This window comes from Drosophila elegans, unplaced genomic scaffold (genome assembly GCF_018152505.1).
Source record: "Drosophila elegans isolate 14027-0461.03 unplaced genomic scaffold, ASM1815250v1 contig_814, whole genome shotgun sequence".
Taxonomy (NCBI): domain Eukaryota; kingdom Metazoa; phylum Arthropoda; class Insecta; order Diptera; family Drosophilidae; genus Drosophila; species Drosophila elegans.
This window is the reverse complement of record NW_024546167.1, coordinates 18764800-18786261: the sequence shown is the minus strand read 5'-3', so window position 1 is coordinate 18786261 and position 21462 is coordinate 18764800. Positions and strand designations below refer to the sequence as shown.

The following is a 21462-nucleotide window of genomic DNA, read 5'->3' as shown; positions in this document are numbered from 1 at the left end:
AAATTACAATATTGTCATCACAATAATTTTTTAAAAGATAAAAAATGTAATGAATAAAATATCCTTTTCCAAAAAAATTACACAAATTTGCACATTTTTATTGTTTTTCAATTGATAGAGTATTTTCACTTGGAGTAAACTTTCATTCTTTGTTGTCTAAAGATTTTTGTAAACGTTCTCAACGCCAAAGGCTGTTTTTTCGTAAAATAGGAAGGAACTCCAATTGAAATCGAAGTTTTTCTCGAGTTGCGGACAAACTCCCTTACTTTGGCTACACTTTTACTGCAATTAGCAAATAAAACTTGGTTTATTTTCGGTGGGTAAATGAGGCGTGGTTTTGGTCGGTTGGGCGCCTAGCAAAACTTTTGCAATCACTTTCGTTTGCATTCATTATTGGCCAAGGGAAAAAGGATTTGACTGCCAGCTTTCTTTGGGCTTGGGTCAACTCGAAAGTCAACGAAAAGATGCGGAAACCTCTTTCCATCCAGTTGGGAAACTTCTTAGTTTTGGCCATTGATTTTATTGATGAAATTTTGTAGAGAAATTCAAAGAATGAATGCGAATTAATTATTTAAAGTAGCCAAAGTTAAACCTTAAAATTAATTAATATAATATAGTAATTAAACTAACTTTGGTAACTTTTATCGTCTTCAAATTGGGTTTTCACTGCATTTTTAGTTTTACTTTTAACTATTTAAAACTCAAATTTGTACGTTTATTACAGTGTCTATACAATTTTTTTATATATTATACCTTTAGTGTATTGTATTAAATTTTAATTTAAAATTTGTATAATTACACTTATTTTTTTAAAACTTAAATTTAAAATTACACGGCAAATCATTCATAAGTCTCCTATAGATGTCAACACAGTGCTCATTTTTATTTAGGTTGTTCGGTTCTCCCCTGCCCCAGGCCAAAAATATTGGTCTATTTCCGGAGGCAGTTGATTTTGTAATTTATCGCCGTCTTATATAGAGATTCTCGAAAAAATATTATTAAACAATTTCAATATTGGTATACGCTACGTGTAACGGGAATAAATACAATTAGCACATCCGAAGAATTCTAGGGTCAATAAAAGCAACACGCGTTTATTCTGAAGATGCAAACAGTGCAAACATAAACAAACGAAATGCAAATATGCCAGTTTATAAACAATTTGTTATCGCAAAAATGTATACAAGAATGCAAAAGGTTTATTTAAAAAAATGTTTAGCAATATAATATAGCTTATCCTGAGTCATTAAACAGTAATTAAATATAAATATTAAATAACTTTTTAGCTTCGATTGAAGATTATATAATATATCTACATATGATATAAATAGATTCTTACTTTTTTATTATTTATGAGGAGATTACTTGATTTTCTTGAAATATATTATTATTTATATTATACATTTTATTGTAACCATTATATTTTGTAATATATGGACATTTTAACATTTTAATCTTAGTATTTTTAGTTTTTATTAAACTTCACTGTCTAACTGGCAAATAAAATGAAGTTGCAAATTACACGGCAAATCATTCATAAATCCCCTATAGATGTCGACGCAGTGCTCCCTTTTATTTAGGTTGTTCGGTTCTCCCCTGCCCCAGGTCATAAATATTGGTTTATTTCCGGAGGCAGTTACGAAATCGCCCTCATTTTCCTGGTCACTGACGCCCAACCAGTATGCATGTCCTTGACGGAGTTTCGCTATGACGGCGTCAAGTTCCTTTCGACTTTTAAAAGCTGCCAGATGACCTCCCATTTTACGACAAGTGTCCTCGGCATTATTCCAAGTTTGTTTATTTTCGCTTTCTATATAAAAATATCTGGATTCGATCCGCTGGAAACCAGGCGGTATAACCTTGGGCTCTTGCACAATTTTTTGAATCTCTTTAATTGTTTTCTCAGATTCCAGTATAACCTTTTCAATTTTATCCATCTTGGCCAGATTTTCTTGTTGAATCTTCTCTACAGTTGCTTTAGATTCCAGTAATTCTTTTTCAATTTTTTCCATTAGGGCCTGATTTGCCGCAGATTCTTTTTGTGCCTTTTCAATATCTTCCAGCCTTTTCAGGGCTTCATTTAGTATTTTAGTAATGGAACTGAACTGCCCCTGAACCTTGTAGTTGTGATCGATGAATGGAAGCTGAGCGGAAAGACAAAAGGCTCCACATTGATTTGGGGCATCCGTTAGAACACAAGCTGAACTCGTATGTTCCAGGGATTTAGCCATACCGCACAGATTACAACCAAAAGAGGCGTAAAGTAAAAGAATTCCGAACTTAATCATTTCAAAATTTTCAAGCGTCTTGAACCACAATAGGCGAATGTTGCCAGCAAACTGATTTTGTAATTTATCGCCGTCTTCTTATATAGAGATTCTCGAAAAAATATTATTAAACAATTTCAATATTGGTATACGCTACGTGTAACGGGAATAAATACAATTAGCACATCCGAAGAATTCTATGGTGAATAAAAGCAACACGCGTTTATTCTGAAGATGCAAACAGTGCAAACATAAACAAACGAAATGCAAATATGCCAGTTTATAAACAATTTGTTATCGCAAAAATGTATACAAGAATGCAAAAGGTTTAATTAAAAAAATGTTTAGCAATATAATATAGCTTATCCTGAGTCATTAAACAGTAATTAAATATAAATATTAAATAACTTTTTAGCTTCGATTGAAGATTATATAATATATCTACATATGATATAAATAGATTCTTACTTTTTTATTATTTATGAGGAGATTACTTGATTTTCTTGAAATATATTATTATTTATATTATACATTTTATTGTAACCATTATATCTTGTAATATATGGACATTTTAACATTTTAATCTTAGTATTTTTAGTTTTTACTAAACTTCACTGTCTAACTGGCAAATAAAATGACGTTGCAAATCACATGGTAAATCATTCATAACCCCATTATAGATGTCGACGCAGTCCTCATTGCCACCGTCGTTGTTGGGTTCTCCAGGGGCAAACGTTAATATTTTTGGACGGTTTCCGGACTCAGAGACAAACTCGCCCTCCTTTTTTCGATCACTAATGCCCAACCAGTATGGCGTATTACGATGGAGTTTCGCTATGACGGCGTCAAATTCCTTTTGATTATCGAAAGCCGCCAAATGGCCTCCCCTCTTGCGACAAGTGTTTTCGGCATTTGTCCAGCTCTGCTTGGCATTATTTTCTATATAGAAGTATCTAGATTCTATCCACTGGAAACCAAGCGAGATGATCTTGGCCTTCTGCAGAATACTGTCCATCTTGGCCTGACTTTCTGTTTGAATTCCTTCCATAGTTGTCTGTGTTTCCTGTGATCCTTTTTCGATTCTGTCCAATATATATACCTTAGATTCCCGTATTTCTTTTTCAATTCTGTCCAGCTTGGCCTGATTTTCTTTTTGGAAATTCAATGCATTTTGTTGAATACTTTCCAAATTTGCTGGAGATTTATTTTGCACCGTCAATGCTGATTTTTCAATTCTTTCTAGCATTTCGGAAAGGGATTTCAATTGCCTTTGAACCTTGTAATTGTGATCGATGAATGGAAGTTGAGCGGAGAGACAGAATGCCCCACATTGTTTTGGGGCATCCGTTAGAACACAAACTGAACCCATATTTTCCTGGGATTTAACCACACCGTACAGATTGCCCACAACAAACGCGTAAAACAAAAAGGTTCTGAACTGAAACATTTCGAAAGAGTTTCGAATGTGTTGAACCACAAAAGGCAAATGTTGCCTATAAACTGATTTTCAAAATATTCCCCCGTTTTCTTATATAGAACTTCCCAGCAATATATTATTTGAACAAATGCCAATTTGTACATTCGCACATCCAGGGGCATGTTTGCATGTCTACCTTTAAAAGCATTATGCGTATTTTTTGAAGATGCAAGCAGTTCAAACATAAACAAATATTTTGTTTATATATGGAAATTCAACAAATTGTTCAAGCTTATAAATAAAATAAAAAACGTAACGGCAAAATTTGTGTGTTTTCGTGCTGGTTTTTTTGTTTTGTTTTTTTTTTTGTTTTAGGACCATTTATTGTTTGTTGATTTTCAAGCTTAATTGTTGCGTTGGTCAAGATTCAACTGTTAATAGTTAATATTTTAAAACGTTTTAAAAGAGATTACTCATTTTTTAACAATCAATCTTTAATTAAATCCTGTTTATTTCAAATAATATCGATTGTGTTACTTAAATGTAAAATGATTAAAAGTGAAATGATTTCTACATTGAATTCTACGGAGTAGACAGGAAAAGCGCTCTCTATGGCGAATTTTGGAAGCTATAGCCAAGCTGTGCCGTCAGATGTCGCAGGTAAATAATGTAGAAATGGTGTAAACTCTGAAGTAGAAATCAGAAAGTGAGAAAAATTTAACGGAAAGTGAGAATTCAAATTATTTTATTATTATAAACTAGTTTTGTTCGATAAAATTAAATCAACCAAAACTCGTAGCTTAAATAAATGCACGAATACCGGCCACGTGTCAGCCAATCCTATTTAGTTACATTGCATAAAACGAAATACCTAAGCCCGACTTGATTGCAGTGGAATTCTAGCTTGGTTTCCCATAAATACGTGACCTCTTCTCGATTTAGGGCCAAAGTGACGACCAAGTGCGATGCAGTCTTCAAAGCAACTCGGACTGGCAATGACCCTGACCTTGACACTGACCTTTGCGCTCATTTTGTGCCTCAGCCCAAGCGGTGTGGAATCGAGGATAAGATGGCGAAAGTCGGTGCAACTGAGTCTGCACAGAGAAACCAATCACACCAAGGTGCTCGGGAGTTTCCGCAGCCAAAAGTGGAGGCTCAAGAATATACTGTTCCCAACCAAAGATACAGAGGCAGTGGGAGGATCCTTTGCCGTAACAAAACCTGTGTCGAGAGATAACTTGACCAATTCCCACAATACGGAATACTATATAAAAGCCTATTTCGGGCAGCCTAAAACCCAGCAGGTCACTCTTCTAGTGGACACAGCCTCAGCAAATCTCTGGGTTTATTCCTCGGACTTCGCCAACAAGTCCTGTGCGAAACACAATGGTTACGACGAAAGTAAGTCGCAAACACATCAGCAGAATGGAGCATCCTTTGCCATACAGTATGCATCGCAAAGCGATCTGAATGGATTCCTCTCCACGGACACTTTCACAGTTGGCGATTTGGCGGTGAAGAATCAGACATTTGGTGTGATTAATTCAGCACCTCTGAGCCTCTGTAAACGTTCCAATTTCGATGGCATTCTTGGTCTGGGACTTTCTCAAATTGCCCTCGATGGAGTGACAACCCCGCTGGATAATATGATCGCTCAAGGACTCATCGACGATCCCATTTATTCGATGTACGTCAATCGAAACGATTCGGATGCCAGCAATGGTGGAGTTTTGCTGCTGGGCGGTTCGGATCCCACTCTTTACAGAGGATGTCTCACCTATGTGCCGCTTTCCAAAGTCGGTTTTTGGCAGATCACTGTGGGCGGAATTAAGATAGGCAGCAAAACACTCTGCCATAATTGCCAGGCCATGTTCGATGCGGGTACCTCGTTGATAATTGTTCCCTGTCCGGCTCTGAAAGTCATCAATAACAAGCTGGGCATCAAGGAATCGTCTAAAAGAGATGGCGTCTACATCATCGATTGCAGCAAGGCGTCCAGTCTGCCGAATGTTGTCGTGAATATTGGTTGGAAAGACTTCACTTTGACCCCCTCCGATTATGTTCTCAACTACAGTGGAACCTGCGTTTCTGGTTTCGCAAGTCTCTCCGACTGCAGTGCTGAGACCTCTAGTGATAGAAGCGACGAACTGAATAATATATGGGTATTTGGCGACGTGTTTTTTGGGGCATTCTTCTTATTGTTCGATTTCGGACTCAAGCTTATTGGCATAGCACCCAAAGTTTAACCAAATATTTTTAAAAGTTGTAAACTTGTAATTGAATTAAATAAATAAAATGGTTGTGGGCAAAAAAAATACAAAACGTTAGTTATATAGTATTATTTTTAATTAAAAGTTAATATACTAAACACAAATTCGGCAAAAAATATTTATATAGGTTCTTAACAATATTTTCAAACCAAAAGATACAACATTTTGTTTCCCCGTTTTTAAAAAAAATATAAATAAATAATAAATAATACAAATATTTCTTTTTGGTGACAGGCAGATACCCTCAGTATCTAGACAGATACAAATACACATTATCTTAATAAATTAAATTATTAAAACCGCTTTATTTGATGGAGAACAAAAATAGGTATTTCAAAAATGTGTACTAATAGTTTTCAAAAATAACACGGTTGTGGGAAAAAAAACAATGTAATATTATTAAACACCTACAAATGAACTAATTTTTACTTAAATGTAAATTTATTAAAATCAAAAAATACTTTGAATTAATATTGCTATCTACATATCTAATCTAATAAATAATATGATCAAAACAAAATGTTCCAGTACAAAATGAATTGTTGACAACAAACTTAAGTTTTCTTATCAATAGGGTGCAAAATTCGCTATTAATTGCCAGACATTTTCAATGAAAGTTTTTTGTCGATTTACTTGGAAGTTTATCTGAAATCCCAAAGGCTGAATTTGATTGCTTCGAGTTTCGCTTTTGCACGGCACCCAGTCGTGTAAACAAAGGCCAAGATCGATAAGGACTATCGATCAAATTTGATATCTTTTTCGATTGGTGATCAATTTTGGGCCAGTCTTGGACTTATCACCGACCATATAAATAGCAGTGCTTTCAGTTATTTTCTTCAGTCTAGCCCCAGACAATAAAGGGGGAAGAAAATAAATATTTTTTGAAATTTTATAAAAAATATAATAAAGTAAAATGTTGAAGTGGCTGGTTTTGGTGACCATCCTGGCTTTGGTCAGTGCTGAGATTCAGCGCATTAAGATTCACAAGAACAAGGATCACAAGAACACTCATCGCAATCGAAAGCAGGCTATTCAGGCTTTGAAATACAAGTACCATCAGACGGATGATCTTGTTATTTACGAGGATGGAGTTCCTGTTTATGTGCAGCCCGATTATGGCAATGATTATCCCAGTCAGAGTGCAAATGACTATACAACCGAGGAGCTGGGCAATTCCATGAACATGTACTACTATGGTGAGATAGCCATTGGCACCCCGCCGCAGTACTTTAATGTGGTTTTCGATACGGGTTCCGCCAACTTGTGGGTTCCATCTGCCCAGTGTTTGAGCACCGATGTGGCCTGTCAGCAGCACAATCAGTACAACTCCAGTGCCTCCTCCACTTTTGTGTCCAGTGGCCAGAACTTCTCCATACAATACGGAACTGGCAGTGTCACTGGCTACCTGGCCATAGATACTGTGTCGATCAATGGTCTATCTATAACCAATCAGACCTTTGGAGAGGCCATTTCGCAGCCAGGCGACAGCTTCACCAATGTGGCCTTCGATGGCATTCTGGGCATGGCTTTCCAGCAAATCGCCGAGGATAATGTGGTGCCGCCGTTCTACAATCTCTACCAGCAGGGATTGATTGATGAGCCCGTCTTTGGTTTCTATTTGGACAGGAATGGCTCCTCGGAGGAGGGTGGACAACTGGCTTTGGGTGGCACCGATCAGAACCTGATCGACGGTGAGATGACCTATGTTGAGGTCAGCCAACAAGGTTACTGGCAGTTCGGTGTGAATAACATCACCTGGAATGGCACTGTGGTTTGCAGTGGCTGCCAGGCCATCGCCGACACTGGAACCTCTTTGATCGCCTGTCCTCCGGCTGCCTATGCCCAGATTAATTCCCTGATTGGAGCTGTTCTGATCCAGGGCGAGTACTATGTGCCCTGTGCCACTGTCAACTCGCTGCCCGTTCTGACCTTCAACATTGGTGGCACCAACTTCGATCTGCCGCCCTCGGTTTACATTCAAACCTACACCGATGACACTTACACCACCTGCATGTCCACTTTCACCTACATTGGCACCGATTTCTGGATTTTGGGTGATGTCTTCCTGGGACAGTACTACTCCGAGTTCGATTTTGGCCTGAACCGCGTGGGTTTCGCCAACCTGGCTTAAATCTTCAACGAACGAACGAACGCTCTGTTAAATATTAAGATTTCAAGTGATTATAAAAATAAAAAAAAAATGCTCTTAAAAGATATGGTTTTAAATTAGTAAATGGATATACTGGCCAAAAACGTCGCATGCATATGATAATTTTAGACAAGGCAAAAAAAATTATAAGTATATAGAAATAAAACAAACAAACATAACAACTTTTTATTAAAAAGAAAAACCTCTTAATTAAGTCTTGAATGTAGGAACACTGCAATCAATTTATAAATGTTTTGAGCCATTTAACCTTTTCGTACCATTGTATATTTAATATACACATAATTATTGATTAATGGCACCCCCAAAAATGTTCGAAATGCAGAATGCTTCACACTATCGCGTGTGAAATTCTGCGCTTAATGGCGTGAAGCCAAAGAACTCAGCTGCAATGCTTTAACTATCTGAAAGTAAGAAACTTAAGGCAAGCTGCTGAGCTATAAATACGTGACCAAATAGGCCTCAATTGGCAAATCGAAAAACTCGGTGACCATGAAGGTCAAGTGGAACTGGCTTGAGTTACTGCTGTGCTGGCTAACAATACTGACTTTCTTTGCATTTGAAGTGGAATCGAGTAAACGTTTGAGACTTGGATTACACAAGAATCCTGAACCAATCGAGCAGAATGTTCAAAACGAACTAAAGACATTGTCCATAAAGCACAAACTAATAGTGGATGTTTCAGAAACTGTGGCTACCACGAAACCAAAAACATTAGACGCTGGATCAGGAGTGGCCAGGCTTGGAAACCTATATAACACGGAGTATTTTGTGTCCTTAGAGATTGGAAATCCGCCACAGAAACAAAACGTACTGATAGATACAGGTTCTGCCAATTTATGGGTTTATTCGAGCCAGTGCCCAGATACTTTTATACCCTGTGCCAAGCAGAAGAAATACAATTCAAGTGCTTCCACAACTCACAAGGCTATGAATGCCAAGTTCACTATTCAATATGGCTCTAATAGGGATGGAGAAATTATTGCCCTCTCGGGTTTTCAATCCCAGGACACAGTGAACATAGCTGGATTTGCCATTAAAAATCAAACATTTGCCGAGATCACCAATGCACCAGAGGCCTTGGCCTTTCTAAAAGCAGAATTCGTTGGCATTTTGGGCTTGGGATTCCCGAACATAGCCATCGAGGGTATTACCCCACCGTTCTTCAATTTGGTGGCTCAGGGTCTGATAAAAAAGCCAGTGTTCTCCATTTACCTCAATAGGAATGGCACAGATGCCGTAAACGGTGGTGAATTGATTTTGGGCGGCACAGATCCGGGACTTTATAGTGGATGTCTCACGTATGTGCCCGTTTCAACAGCTGGATACTGGCAATTTACCATGGAAAGTGCCACGGTGAATGGGTTTAGCTTTTGTAAAAACTGCGAAGCTATACTCGATGTGGGCACTTCCCTGATTGTTGTGCCCGAGGAAAATCTAAACGCAATCAATCATATATTGGGCATTAACCACGACCACTCGAGCAGTGTCTTTTTCGTGGATTGCTTTAGGATCAAAGATCTACCGGATATTATTTTCACCATTGGCCACCGGGAATTTCGCTTGAAGTCCACCGATTATGTACTGCGATATGGACCCAATTGTATCTCGGGATTCACCAGCTTGAGGGGCAACAACCTGTTGATTCTCGGTGAAATTTTCATGGGAGTTTACTACACGGTCTACGACACTGTCAACAAACTTATTGGATTAGCACCAGCAGTTCACTAATTTACACAATATTATTCCGCGTTAAAAATATATATTTTTATTAATAACCCATTGTAAACGAATCTATTAATTTTTAATAAATAAACTCCTTTTGAAAAATAAAAGCTCAGATATATACATTACTAATACTAAAAAATCTCTCTTCTTATATGATTTTCAGGGTATGATTTGTTTGTTAATGTATTACATATTCTTAACCGACTTTCCGTGTGAAATTAAATACATTTTTTCAAATTTAAAATATATATTATTATTTATTTCCAATAAGCACTGTTCTGAGAACCGATTGTTTGTGAAATGAAAATCCAATATTAGAGATTATTTAACAATTTTCAGAAAAAAAAAAGTAAATTCAATGCAACATGTATTTTATAATATATCACATATTTCAGTTTAAGCCCCATGCTTAACCAACTTTACGTGTGAATTTAAATAAATGGCAAATGGGAAAATATCTCACAAGCAAAGCTATAAAAACAGGTGTGTTGACCAGGAACTAAGTCAGTGAGTGACCATGAATTTACGTGTGATTATCCTACTTTTCTGCCTGATCGTGTTGGTAGAAGGTAAAGTTCACCGATTTCGCCTGCAAAGACGTTCCCACCGACATCACAAAGTGCCCCACGCCCATTTGCATCTACAATTCCGAAATGCCCTGCGAAGAAAGTACGGATATACACCACTTCAAACAGTAAATGCTGTAAATTTATCAAGTGAAGCCAAAGGCGGCGCAGTGTTAACCGAAACTTTGATAAATTCGTACGATACCAATTTCTATGGGGATGTGTCGACTGGAGAACAATCATTCACCATGCAATTCGACACAGGATCTTCGGATTTTTGGGTGCCCAGTTCGCATTGCAAATTTTGCAAAAAATGCGGCAATAAGTTTTTTAGGGAATCCCACTCGAAAACTTTTCAAACCGATAAAATTCCCTTTACCATTACTTACGGATCGGGATCGGTAAAAGGAATTGTGGCCTCGGATGATGTGGCTTTTGGGGATTTGAGAATCCAAAAACAGGGCATTGGTTTGGTCAACATTTCCGATTCCTGCTCCAATTTCGATGGCATCTGTGGCCTGGCTTTTCAGCCACTCTCAATGACTGGATCCACGCCTGTTTTCCAGCAAATGATCGACCAAAAATTGGTGGAGAAGCCCATATTTTCGTTTCACTTGAAAAGTGGCTCCAGCGACGGTGGCTCAATGATACTCGGTGGCTCGAATTCGAGTCTGTACTATGGCCCCTTGACCTACACGAATGTCACGGAGGCCAAGTATTGGACTTTCAAAATGGATTTCGTGGAGGTTCATGGCAAGGGATCAAGGCGTTGCGAAGGCGGATGCAAGGCCATTATGGATACGGGTACATCTCTGATAGTTGGACCCGTTCTGGATGTCCTTTCCATAAACAATGCCATTGGAGCCCAGCACAATGCCACCTTTGATCTGTATACTGTTGACTGTTCAACGATTCCCCAGCTTCCAGTGATTGTTTTTGGCATTGCCGGCAAAGAGTTTTATGTGAAGCCACAGACATATGTGATTGTCTTCCAGGACTTTTGCTACTCTGGCTTTATGGATATGCGAGGTCTGACCTTCTGGATAATCGGCGATGTGTTCCTGAGGGAAAACTACGTGGAGTTCGATTGGGCCAGGCAAAGAATCGGCATTGCACCGGCTGTTTGATCGGATTTAATGGGAACAGATAACCAACAGAAACTTATAAATACATATGTGTTTTTAACTTTTAATTTGGTTTTTATTAAAAAAAAATTGTATTTAAAATATATGTTAATATGGTGAAATTACGTGAAATTATTATCATAATATTGTAAATTATTATGATTGTTATTATAAGTAGCATTTTTTTTTTTTTTTTTGGTATATGAGGTTAGACTTGGTTAATAATTTAATTATTTTATTTGTATACAATTGGTTAAGATTGTTTATAAAAGTCTGACATTTTGTTTTGTTAATCGAAGGTTGAATTTTGCTCATAAAAAATAGTTAATAAAAGAAGTAGTTTAAAAGCTAGCAAGTCCAAAGAGAGCCAGAAATAAATTAATGAAATAATTGTTTTAAAATGATTTGTTGGATTTAAAAGTCGATTAAATATTCCTTTTGTGGAGAATATGAAGTCTGACTTGAAATAATTTTGTTAAAAAGTAAATTTGATAGATTTAAAATTTGATTTTAAATTCCGTTTGACTTGATGAATATGGAGTCTGACCTTTTTGGGACTCCCTTGAATTTACAGTCTTATATGTGATTTCCTGCCGGAGGTTCCTTGCCTGTTGGTGGAGTTGTTCCTCCGTTTGACTGTCCATTGTTGCCACCGAAAATGCCACGTGGCAAACGCGACTGTTGCTGCTGCTGCTGTTGCTGCTGTTGCTGCTGTTGCTGCTGCTGCTGTTGCTGCTGCTGCAATTGTTGCAGTTGCAATTGGCGCAGCTGCACCTGTTGCTGACGTTCAAGACTGGCGAAAATAATGGCAGCAGTGGCGGCAGCACTGGATGGCGTTTGCTGTTGCTGTTGGGTTGCCTGTTGTTGCTGCTGTGCATGTTGCTGGTGGTGCTGCTGATTGGAGCGCAAGCTACAAGCCACCAGTTGCTGATAGAGCTGCGATATAGAGAGATCATTGGGATTGCAATGACCCAATCCTGTAAAGTCTCCTCCATTTAGAGTTGCTCCTGGAATTGTTTGCTGATGTTGCTGCTGCGGATGTGGAAGTTGCTGCTGCGAATGTTGCTGCTGCAGGTGTTGCTGCTGCTGTTGCTGCTGCAGGTGTTGCTGTTGATGTTGTTGATGCTGTTGTTGCTGCAGAAGATGTTGCTGCTGTTGCTGCTGATGTTGTTGATGCTGTTGTTGCTGTTGCAGATGTTGTTGCTGCTGCTGTAGATGTTGCTGCTGCTGCAGATGTTGCTGCTGCTGCTGCTGTGAAAATGGAGCTCCTGGCTGCTGCTGTTGCTTTTGTGGCATGTTGAAATAATGCTGGTGGTGTGGTGGATTCAAATGTGGGTGTGGCGGTTGTTGATGTTGCATCTGATGATAAAATTGTGGAAACGGAATCTCATTGAAATTCTTAGGCAAATTGCTAATGTTGTTGTTGTTGTTGTTGTTATTATCGTGGCCAGGTGGCCGATGTTGTTGTTGCTGCTGCTGATGTGGCTGTCTTTGTTGTTGCTGATAGCCGCCCTGAAATGTGATAGTTTTAAAAAATGTCAGCTTATAATTTTTACTTTACAAATGATTAGATCAATCCAATACCTCTTATGATCCTTATACTATATAGCTTATATTTTTAGCCAAAAATAAAGTTAGTCAATACAAAACAAGGCAACACAACCATATTTAAACCGAAAATTCCCCACAAAAACATATAGATCAGAGTTCCAGTCTACTTGAACATATCTTACCCCCGGAAAGTTGGATCCCTGAGCTTGTCCTCTGTCATATAGAGCCGCCAATCTGGCGGATCGTTCGAATCCTGGCGCAGGATGCGAGGAATGATTGACCATCGGTCCCAAGCCCGAAAAACAGGAATCCGCATCCTTGGGAAAGTCCAGAAAGTTCTCGCCATACAATGAATAATTCTCGGCAGCCTTGAAGTGATTGTGACTGCCATTTTCCGGATACCCAGATGAATCACCATAAAGAGCCCGTTCCACTTCGCCTATGTAAATTGAGGCATTATCGCTGGACGATGTCTTACTCGAAGATCCCAAGCCAGATGGAGTGTCATAGTTGGGCACAGGTGGCTCGGGCGGTTCCACAATTCCCAGGCCAACATCATTGGGCCTTACAGACCAGATTTGCTTGGCCAGTTGACTGGATATGTTGGCTGTTAGATATAATATTATACAAATAAATTTGGTTGACCTTTAAATTGAAGAAAATATTTTACCTTCAGTGGCCGCCGCTGCCTCCTGGGCATCCAGTTCATCAGGTGTTAATTCGACCTTATTGGTATTCTCGGACATTTTAGGTTTTTTAATAAAGAAACTATTAATTTATAAAGTATATCTGTCAATTGAAACTTTCCAAATTAAAAATTGTGCAACCTTTTTCGGCTGTCTCCCGCAGCTCTCTGAATGGAAGTAAAATAAAAGCCAGTGGGGGAAGTTATCAAATGCAAGCCCAAACAATTCGCACTCTCCGTGTTTGTTTATAAACCAAATCAATTCAGGCTTGGATTACACGTAAACATTTAATTTATTGCCACTGCAGCACAAACTTATGTCAAGTTTTTTTCCAAGAAAATCACAGGAAAAAATAGAAGACACATGTTCCCCAAAATTTTGACACAAGATTAATGGCTTTACCAACACTATATATATAGTATCCATATAGTATATATATATATATATATATATATATGTGTTGGTAAAGCCATTATCTTATATATATATATATATATATATATATATATATATAAATATATAAAATATATATATTATAAATTATATAAATAGACTATTTTAAAAGTTATTCAATTTTTTCACTTTATTATATGTTTTATAATAAATACTTTTAATTATATATTTTGCCAAGCTGTTACTCACTCACATATGCCAATATAATATAATTCAGAGATAACAATAACAGGCTCCTTTTTTAACAAGATAAAAAAATATTTGACGAAAATATTTGGCACGAACACATTTTCGGAAACAGCGCATGTGCAAATGTCAAAAAGCTGCAGTGTGACCAAAGAACCGGAAAATCATTTGCCTGCCAAACCTTGCATAATTAACTAAATTTAGAAAGGAAATTATTTTGACACATTGTAAAAGCTAAAATAATTTGCATTTATTTTTAATTACTGCCCTAATGGGAATTTCTTTGTTCTTAATATGTCGTGTGTTTTTATAAAAATGCATATTTATCCGCTAGATTTTCGGATCTATATAATTTCAAAATCAACAGTAATATATTTATTTAAAAATTGTTAGCAAAGCTGTACACAGTAATATACAAATATGACCTAAGCTAAAATTCACAAAAAAGCGTATAAAGTCGGAAGTCAGGTAAGAGGCTCTGTAATTGCATAACAAAATCCTGCTCCAGCGCCGCACAATTTAACTGGGGGCAGTGGTAAAAGTGTCGGGGTGCATCTGAAAAAATATACATATTTAAAGATTACTTTATTCTATCAAATTCATATTCTATGCCTACAAGTTTTCGGTGCTATTGTTGCCACAATTTCCGTGTTCGTTCCAACCCCAGGTGTAGATTTCTCCACTTGTGGTTCTCAGCAGCCCATGCTCGGCTCCCATGTGAATCCTTGCTGTGCTCTGGTCCTCCGGAAGTTTAAGGTGTAGCGGTGTAGGGAAAGCCTGCTGTTCGCTGAAGGAACCAGTTCCCAACTGACCATAGCAATTGCGACCCCACACAAGGATCTCGTTGTTTTTTAGCACTGCCGCATTGTGAGTCCAACCCACGGCCAATTGGCGCACATCCTCCTCGAATTGGAAGGCATTGGATTGCCCAAATTTATTATCTCCTAGGGTGAGGATTCGCTTGGTGCTGCCGCCACCCGAATCGCTAGTATCCACGCACTTGAGCAACATATGATTCTGGCCACTCGAAATGGAAACAATTCGCAGTTCATTGGGATTGTGGACCTGTATCTTCACCGTGTTGCAGCGGTGCAGGCAGGTGGCCGTAATATCCAGTTCAATGGGCGGTGGATCCATGATCTTGAGTCTTCCGAACACATAGATCTTGTTGTCCTTGGTGAGTACCGCACAATGCCTCATGCCAAAGCTAATCCTCTGGGCGAGCTCATCTCGAGGCAGTTTCACTGGCATGGGCTTTCTGACCGCTATAAATCCACGCTGGCAAATCCCCAACTGCTGGAAGGCATTCGAGCCCCAGACATATAGGCGTTTGGTCAGCGTAATTGCTCCGGAAATGTCCCAGCCACAACTGATGGTCTCCACAGGTACGTCCTGGAATTAAGAAAATGACAGTTGAAATTACTGCAAATAGTTTAAGGATATATAATACAGTATTAAGTATTTTCATTTCTAAAATAAAAGTGCTTATAGAGGTTAAATATTGAAAAGAAAAGGGTGCAATGGGTTTACATTTTGTGTGCGGTCTACAGATACTTTCTGGAAAGCAGAAAATGTCGATCTAATAAATGTAGGGTTATAAAAGAAATATATTTGTATGGCGATAAAAATTATGAAAATATTTCATAATACAGGGTTATAGAATTCCATCACAATTTTTATATTAGGTCTGTCGTCTTTAAAAAGTGATATATTGGCAATATTTATAAAACATAACGAATATCTTTTATATTACAAGGTTATAATTTAATTTTTAAAAATGAAATATGAAATATTAAACCTTCTCAACAAGTTTAAATTATGTCTGCGGTTGCATATATTTGGATGGTGATTTAAAATGTATAAAAATGATATGTTTCTTAAGATCTCTACAATGTCTTACCCCAAAGTACTCGGTGGGAATCATCCGGAACTCGTTGTGGCAGTCCTCCATGGAGTCCAGTCCCAGTTGACCACGATTGTTCCAGCCGCAGGAGTGAACCCTGCCATTTGAGTCGAGGATGAGGACGTGGCCGCCACCGCCGCGAATGAGGCGCACTTGGGGGGCGGCGAAGGAGCACTTGGTCACCCGCTGCGGTGTCATGCACAATTCAGACTCAAAGCCAAGGCCGAGCTGGCCGTGAGAATTGGCACCCTGAGACAGAACAAAAAAAATTAAAAAGGGCGAAAACCCAACCGAAGGAAATCACTCATTAATTTGCAATGCAAATGCCCTGGCAAATGTCTCTTTTTTGTTTTGTTTGGCTTACCCTTGCAGAGGGCAGTATTTTAGCCCAAAGTTCATAATGGAAAGTGCAGTTCATATACTCTAAGTTGAAGTTCGTGTCAGTTGAAAAGATTGATGGGCAATAGGGGAAAAAAATGTCTTTGAATATGTTAAATCTATAAAATCTAGAATTTTAGAAAGATTTCAAATGGTTTTTAAAAGCCGAATTATTATTTTCCAAGTCTTATCTTATCTTATTTTTAAAAATGTATCCTATATGATAGGAACGGACAGATCTGATAGTTTAAAACATTTTTAAATCTATTTCTGACTTTTGGGGTACGTAACAGGATTGTTGGTCTGAAACATGACCGCAATATTTCCTTTAAAATAGTTGGTCTATTAAAAATCTTTATAAATATAATGTTCAATAAAGTTAATTAAAATAAAAGGGGTACAAAATCTCTAGAAGTTTGAAATCTTATATTTTTCATGCTTGTTTAAATATGAAAGGAGCGAATCTATCTGATAGTTATGGACATTTTCAAATCTACATATAATTGTCTTTAAGAACTCGTGTGAAGTTGTTACGCTTAAATCGAAACCTCAGATAGTTTTAAATTGCCAATCAAAAAACCTATTGGAATCTTAACATCCTAGGGTTTCCCCTGAAAATACTTGGTCTGCAAGGGTGTTCCAGTCTTCGGTGCTCCGAAGGTATCCTTAGTTTCTCGAGGAGGAGATGGGGGTGTAGATCCTACCCAGGCGTAAACCTCCATGTGTATGGCCACCAGTTGCTCCTTTCGCGCTGCACTTCCGGTTGTTGTTCGTCGCCGCGATTTGGCCGGTGATTTAATGCGCCGCAGTCACGCCAGAAATGTGGCTGCAAATTCGTAGGGGAAACTGTCCGATGGCCTCCAATGGCGCTCCTTGGGCCTCCGGATACGTACCACTGTCGTCTGCAGCTCATGTAAAACTGAGGCTTGGCTGGGCCACGGGAATTACTTTTATATCCAACGGGTTTCTATTATTTTTTAGCGTGCCAACAAAATGTAAACAATGCGAGCCATTAGAGATGGTACTTTGGGCGTGCGATACTATTGCGCCTTAGTTTCGATAGTAAGCGATAGTGGTTACAAGAATAAATGTATCGGGTAATCACCCAGATCGTTTGTTTTAATTAATATTAATGTTTATTTTAAATTATCTTTATGCACTGTACAGCATATTATATTTTTATTTATGAGTGAAAACAGAGTTAGCTGCTAAGATTTAAATAAAAAATACAACTTAATTTATATTTTATCAACATAAATTAATAATATATAATCAGTATAATTTGTTAACATGACTCTGCTAACTAACAGGGAAATGTTAATTTTCTTTTGTTCCCGCCAAAACAATGTTTAAATCTAAGAAGGTATAAAAAACTAAATTGACTTATTTATGTATCAACAAAATTCGTAATTGTATCACAATAGTTTAAGTCTATGAATAATTCATCATAATAATTCTCAATTATATCAATCAAAGATTAAATATTCAGTTTAAACGACCTCCAAAAATCCAAACAATATCACTTTGCTTCCATTTAATGTCTCATTTGGTTATGGTCTTAACGATTATATAATCTTGCCAGGTGGGCGTGTAAGTCGTGTCAAGCGCATATAAATATATTGTAATTAAAAGCAATTAAAGTTCAGGGCGAAGGTTAAAGTGCATGCAATTTTAATTAAGTTTTAATAGTCAAGCTGGAGCAAGAATTGCATACTAGTTAGTCACAAAGTGTGTTTGCTCAAGAAGAAAAGGGGAATTAGTTAAGGTAATTTTAAAGGTATCGAATTGGTGATAGCCTAGAAATTAAAATTACAAGAATTTGAAAGCTTAAAATAAATCATATTGTGGTTCATAATATAATTAACAAAATCTTAAACATAAAAATTATAGATCTACAAAATTTAATTTTTTGAACTTTTTGAATTTACTAAGAATATAATATGAACATTAAAATACCTAACCAATATTTGTATTTATTATTAAATGTGCCCCTGTTGTTATATTACAGAAAATATGTTTTAACCCTGTTTTTCTTCTTCCCAGAATAAACTTATTATATTTTGATGTATACTTAATATTTAATTCTTAATATAAAAATTTCAAGAAAGAGCTGTTAATAGACATATTTAAATTACGCATACGCCAAGGAGCTCAACCGAAATCGTAAGCTTACAAGTGAACCGGTTTTTAATTACCCCGAAATCACAACGCTGGGAAAGCAGCTAAACAGAAAAGCAACACAAATGGGCAACTGGCGCTAACAGCAGGACATTACAAAGCTGCAATGTTCGACTGGCATGCGATGGCCAGGACCTCTTTTCCGCTCCGCCCCTTAAAATTCAAACCCCATGCACATGTGAGAAATGCACTTGCAATGGGTGGCCGCATTTGCAATTCAAAAATGAGCCACACATTCAAATGGCGAAAAAGGGTGGCCGACTCTAAACGCTAGAAATGAAAACTGATGATTTTCACTTGATACCCGCAAACGAAGAAAATCCATGCAGGAAAAGACTGCAGCTCCACATGCAATCGAAGGTGCCCGAAGGCAATGAAAATCTCTTTTAAATTGCCATGGAAATTGCAGTCAATTAAAGCCACAGGGAATTAACATGTTCACCGTCAAATTCGAATAGAAAAACTGGGTAGATATCGAGGTGGAGGTGCTCTAATTGGATAATTCCACTGGCCATCTCTAGGTGAGGTATAAAATTTAATTTTCAGGGCATTCAAAAGTCGTTTAGGTAGGCTTCTACCTTTTTTTGAGTGTCCGGTATGAATTGTTATCCCCATTTCTTGGCGCGAATATGACGGGTTTATATGAGGCTTTTCCGTTTCACGGTGGTCAGCTTGCATACATATATGTGGCGGGAAATCCCCATAAAGCCATAAACAATCAAACAATATGAGAAATGAACTTAAAAGCGGATGTTTATTAATTTGGTGCGAAATAAAACTAGCTTTATGGCTTTGAATAATGTAATTCATAATGGTAAATTGAATTTTAAGCAACATTAAAACTTAATTGTAAAACAGAATATACTTTTATATTAATTTATTGCACTTTTTGAACAATTAATACTGTTTTAGCTTTTGTTGTATGCTACCAAGTTTTTTATATAATTTTAAAATCTATAAAAGCTGTTCTAATTAGTATTATTATTTTCAATTTGCTTGAATTTTGGCAGCAAATCGACTGTTAAGTAAGACAATCAGTAATCATGTAAAAAAGCAGTGACAGCGTTCCTCAATTGAAACAAATTATTAAAATTTGTATATATATATATATAACATGTGATTGTTTTGATATGTTTTATTATTTTTTAATTTACTTGAATTTTGGCGGGAAATTGACTGTTAGATAAAACAAAAATGTTATATGTGTGCTGTAAAACAACAGTGACAGTGTTGCCAAATTCCGGCTGCGTAAAAGTTAGCAGCACTGTTAAATAAATGCCCGCCAAATTTAAAATTCGTATGTTGTGCTGTCATTAATGTTATTGTTGTGTGATTCCGAGAGCCTCTCGCAGGATCCTTGAAAGGATAAGTGAGTTTCAAAGGACTTCTTATAGGGCTTAACTTGCATTCGCGCGTGCATGTGTATGCTCATATGTAAGTGCGAGTGTTCCCAGCGGAGTAATTTAAACGTAAAGGACACGTGACTCCATTTCCTGTGTGTTTTTTTTGGCATCTTTACGACTTTTTGTCTGTGGCTTGTCACATTTTTCACGTTTTTTGTTGATCCTGCGTGTTGACTTGGTTTTCGTGTTCGTGTTTCGAGTTCTCCATTTTTGCTAATGCCAATTTTGTTGCTCTTTTTGTTTTTCGTGCTGAAAAAGAGACATTTTTTGCGCTGTTTTCGAAATTAAATCTAATTTGATGTGCAAATGTGTTGTGTTGGCACTGTCGCTTTGTTATTAGCCACACTCCGGCACGTTTGCCCTTTCACACATTGCAGCTACAGTGAAGATTCGAAAAGTGTTTCGACAAAAAATTTTTTAAAAATAATAATTGTATATATAGTTTGTAATTCTTAAAGGTACACTTTATTAATATTAGCTCCATAATGATATTTTAAAGATATTTAGGATATTAACTTTTAAAACCATCTTACCATTTTGATTGCAAAATAAATTTCGAGCAACTACAGTGTTTGTGCCCTCTTCATTTGCTGGCTCTGAATTAACAGTTAACGAGTAAATGGCTTACGTTTTTTTTACTTGTCAGCCCTTTTGCCACGCCCCATTTTGTGGTTTCATTTTCATTGCAAGTTGCATTTTGTTTGTTTTTCGCTTACGATTATATTTGTTTTTCACCCTGTGGTTTTCACTTCGGCAGGAGGGCAAGGACATCGCCAGGACGTTGTGCGATAAGCCAAAGTGGCAAAATTGTTGTGGGAGCGGGTTAAAAGCGGGCGAAAAGCGGAAAAGGAAGTCCTGCTGATCGGGGAAACTGCCGATTGGCACTTGCAATTAAGCGTTTGGCCTTAAATGTCATCGGTTGGCCAATGTTTTTAAAATTAAGTTATCAGTCGGACACGGTGGTTTTAATCAAGTTGTGAAACTGATTTTGTTTATTTTAAGCAATGCTGGTCTCTAAGGGATTGATAAATTCGATATGTATACAATTTATCAGGATTTTAGTAAGTGTTCATTGGCAGAAATGAAATATATAAATCATCACTAGAAAAATAAAAAAAAAATAATAAAACTAATAAAAACTTTCACATCTAAAAGATTAAGTGAAGTTAGGCAAAAATTAAGCTA

At 37.3% G+C, this 21462-nt stretch overlaps 8 protein-coding genes across 8 annotated transcripts; 4 read left to right on the top strand and 4 right to left on the bottom strand.

Moving 5' to 3' along the window:
* Positions 1–1433: 1433 nt before the first annotated feature.
* LOC108136717 (accessory gland protein Acp29AB-like) lies at positions 1434–2350 on the bottom strand. Its single transcript, XM_017258082.2, has one exon. It carries the CDS (start codon positions 2286–2288, stop codon positions 1476–1478), a length of 813 nt encoding a protein of 270 aa, XP_017113571.1. The 5' UTR covers positions 2289–2350; the 3' UTR covers positions 1434–1475.
* A 484-nt stretch (positions 2351–2834) lies between these two features.
* Positions 2835–3753, bottom strand: LOC108147777 (hepatic lectin-like). Its single transcript, XM_017274507.2, has one exon. The coding sequence runs from the start codon at positions 3712–3714 to the stop codon at positions 2872–2874; it is 843 nt and encodes a 280-aa protein (XP_017129996.2). The 5' UTR covers positions 3715–3753; the 3' UTR covers positions 2835–2871.
* Positions 3754–4649: 896 nt separating this feature from the next.
* On the top strand, positions 4650–5980 carry LOC108147868 (aspartic proteinase A1). The gene has a single exon (XM_017274626.2). The coding sequence runs from the start codon at positions 4650–4652 to the stop codon at positions 5928–5930; it is 1281 nt and encodes a 426-aa protein (XP_017130115.1). The 3' UTR covers positions 5931–5980.
* An 826-nt stretch (positions 5981–6806) lies between these two features.
* On the top strand, positions 6807–8166 carry LOC108148067 (lysosomal aspartic protease). Its single transcript, XM_017274920.2, has one exon. The coding sequence runs from the start codon at positions 6868–6870 to the stop codon at positions 8083–8085; it is 1218 nt and encodes a 405-aa protein (XP_017130409.1). The 5' UTR covers positions 6807–6867; the 3' UTR covers positions 8086–8166.
* Positions 8167–8518: 352 nt separating this feature from the next.
* On the top strand, positions 8519–9984 carry LOC108147850 (aspartic proteinase A2). Its single transcript, XM_017274607.2, has one exon. It carries the CDS (start codon positions 8614–8616, stop codon positions 9850–9852), a length of 1239 nt encoding a protein of 412 aa, XP_017130096.1. The 5' UTR covers positions 8519–8613; the 3' UTR covers positions 9853–9984.
* Positions 9985–10366: 382 nt separating this feature from the next.
* LOC108147889 (aspartic proteinase A3) lies at positions 10367–11630 on the top strand. Its single transcript, XM_017274648.2, has one exon. It carries the CDS (start codon positions 10367–10369, stop codon positions 11540–11542), a length of 1176 nt encoding a protein of 391 aa, XP_017130137.1. The 3' UTR covers positions 11543–11630.
* Positions 11631–11757: 127 nt separating this feature from the next.
* LOC108147776 (putative uncharacterized protein DDB_G0271606) lies at positions 11758–14082 on the bottom strand. The gene is made up of 4 exons (XM_041710602.1): positions 13761–14082; positions 13273–13697; positions 12740–13051; positions 11758–12637 (listed from the first exon to the last, which is right to left on the bottom strand). The coding sequence occupies exons 1-4, from the start codon at positions 13834–13836 to the stop codon at positions 12116–12118; spliced, it is 1335 nt and encodes a 444-aa protein (XP_041566536.1). The 5' UTR covers positions 13837–14082; the 3' UTR covers positions 11758–12115.
* A 685-nt stretch (positions 14083–14767) lies between these two features.
* On the bottom strand, positions 14768–17727 carry LOC108148076 (secretion-regulating guanine nucleotide exchange factor). Its single transcript, XM_017274928.2, has 4 exons — positions 17401–17727; positions 16316–16567; positions 15032–15807; positions 14768–14970 (listed from the first exon to the last, which is right to left on the bottom strand). The coding sequence occupies exons 1-4, from the start codon at positions 17416–17418 to the stop codon at positions 14880–14882; spliced, it is 1137 nt and encodes a 378-aa protein (XP_017130417.1). The 5' UTR covers positions 17419–17727; the 3' UTR covers positions 14768–14879.
* Positions 17728–21462: the final 3735 nt, after the last annotated feature.

Coding starts and splice junctions, on each gene's coding strand:
- LOC108136717 (XM_017258082.2), bottom strand. CDS start 2,288: ATGATTAAGTTCGGAATTCTTTTACTTTACGCCTCTTTTGGTTGTAAT.
- LOC108147777 (XM_017274507.2), bottom strand. CDS start 3,714: ATGTTTCAGTTCAGAACCTTTTTGTTTTACGCGTTTGTTGTGGGCAAT.
- LOC108147868 (XM_017274626.2), top strand. CDS start 4,650: ATGCAGTCTTCAAAGCAACTCGGACTGGCAATGACCCTGACCTTGACA.
- LOC108148067 (XM_017274920.2), top strand. CDS start 6,868: ATGTTGAAGTGGCTGGTTTTGGTGACCATCCTGGCTTTGGTCAGTGCT.
- LOC108147850 (XM_017274607.2), top strand. CDS start 8,614: ATGAAGGTCAAGTGGAACTGGCTTGAGTTACTGCTGTGCTGGCTAACA.
- LOC108147889 (XM_017274648.2), top strand. CDS start 10,367: ATGAATTTACGTGTGATTATCCTACTTTTCTGCCTGATCGTGTTGGTA.
- LOC108147776 (XM_041710602.1), bottom strand. CDS start 13,836: ATGTCCGAGAATACCAATAAGGTCGAATTAACACCTGATGAACTGGAT. Junction 13,698..13,760: donor GGCAGCGGCGGCCACTGAAG/GTAAAATATTTT, acceptor TATATCTAACAG/CCAACATATCCAGTCAACTG. Junction 13,052..13,272: donor AGGGATCCAACTTTCCGGGG/GTAAGATATGTT, acceptor ATCACATTTCAG/GGCGGCTATCAGCAACAACA.
- LOC108148076 (XM_017274928.2), bottom strand. Junction 15,808..16,315: donor TTCCCACCGAGTACTTTGGG/GTAAGACATTGT, acceptor TCTTAATTCCAG/GACGTACCTGTGGAGACCAT. Junction 14,971..15,031: donor AACAATAGCACCGAAAACTT/GTAGGCATAGAA, acceptor ATATTTTTTCAG/ATGCACCCCGACACTTTTAC.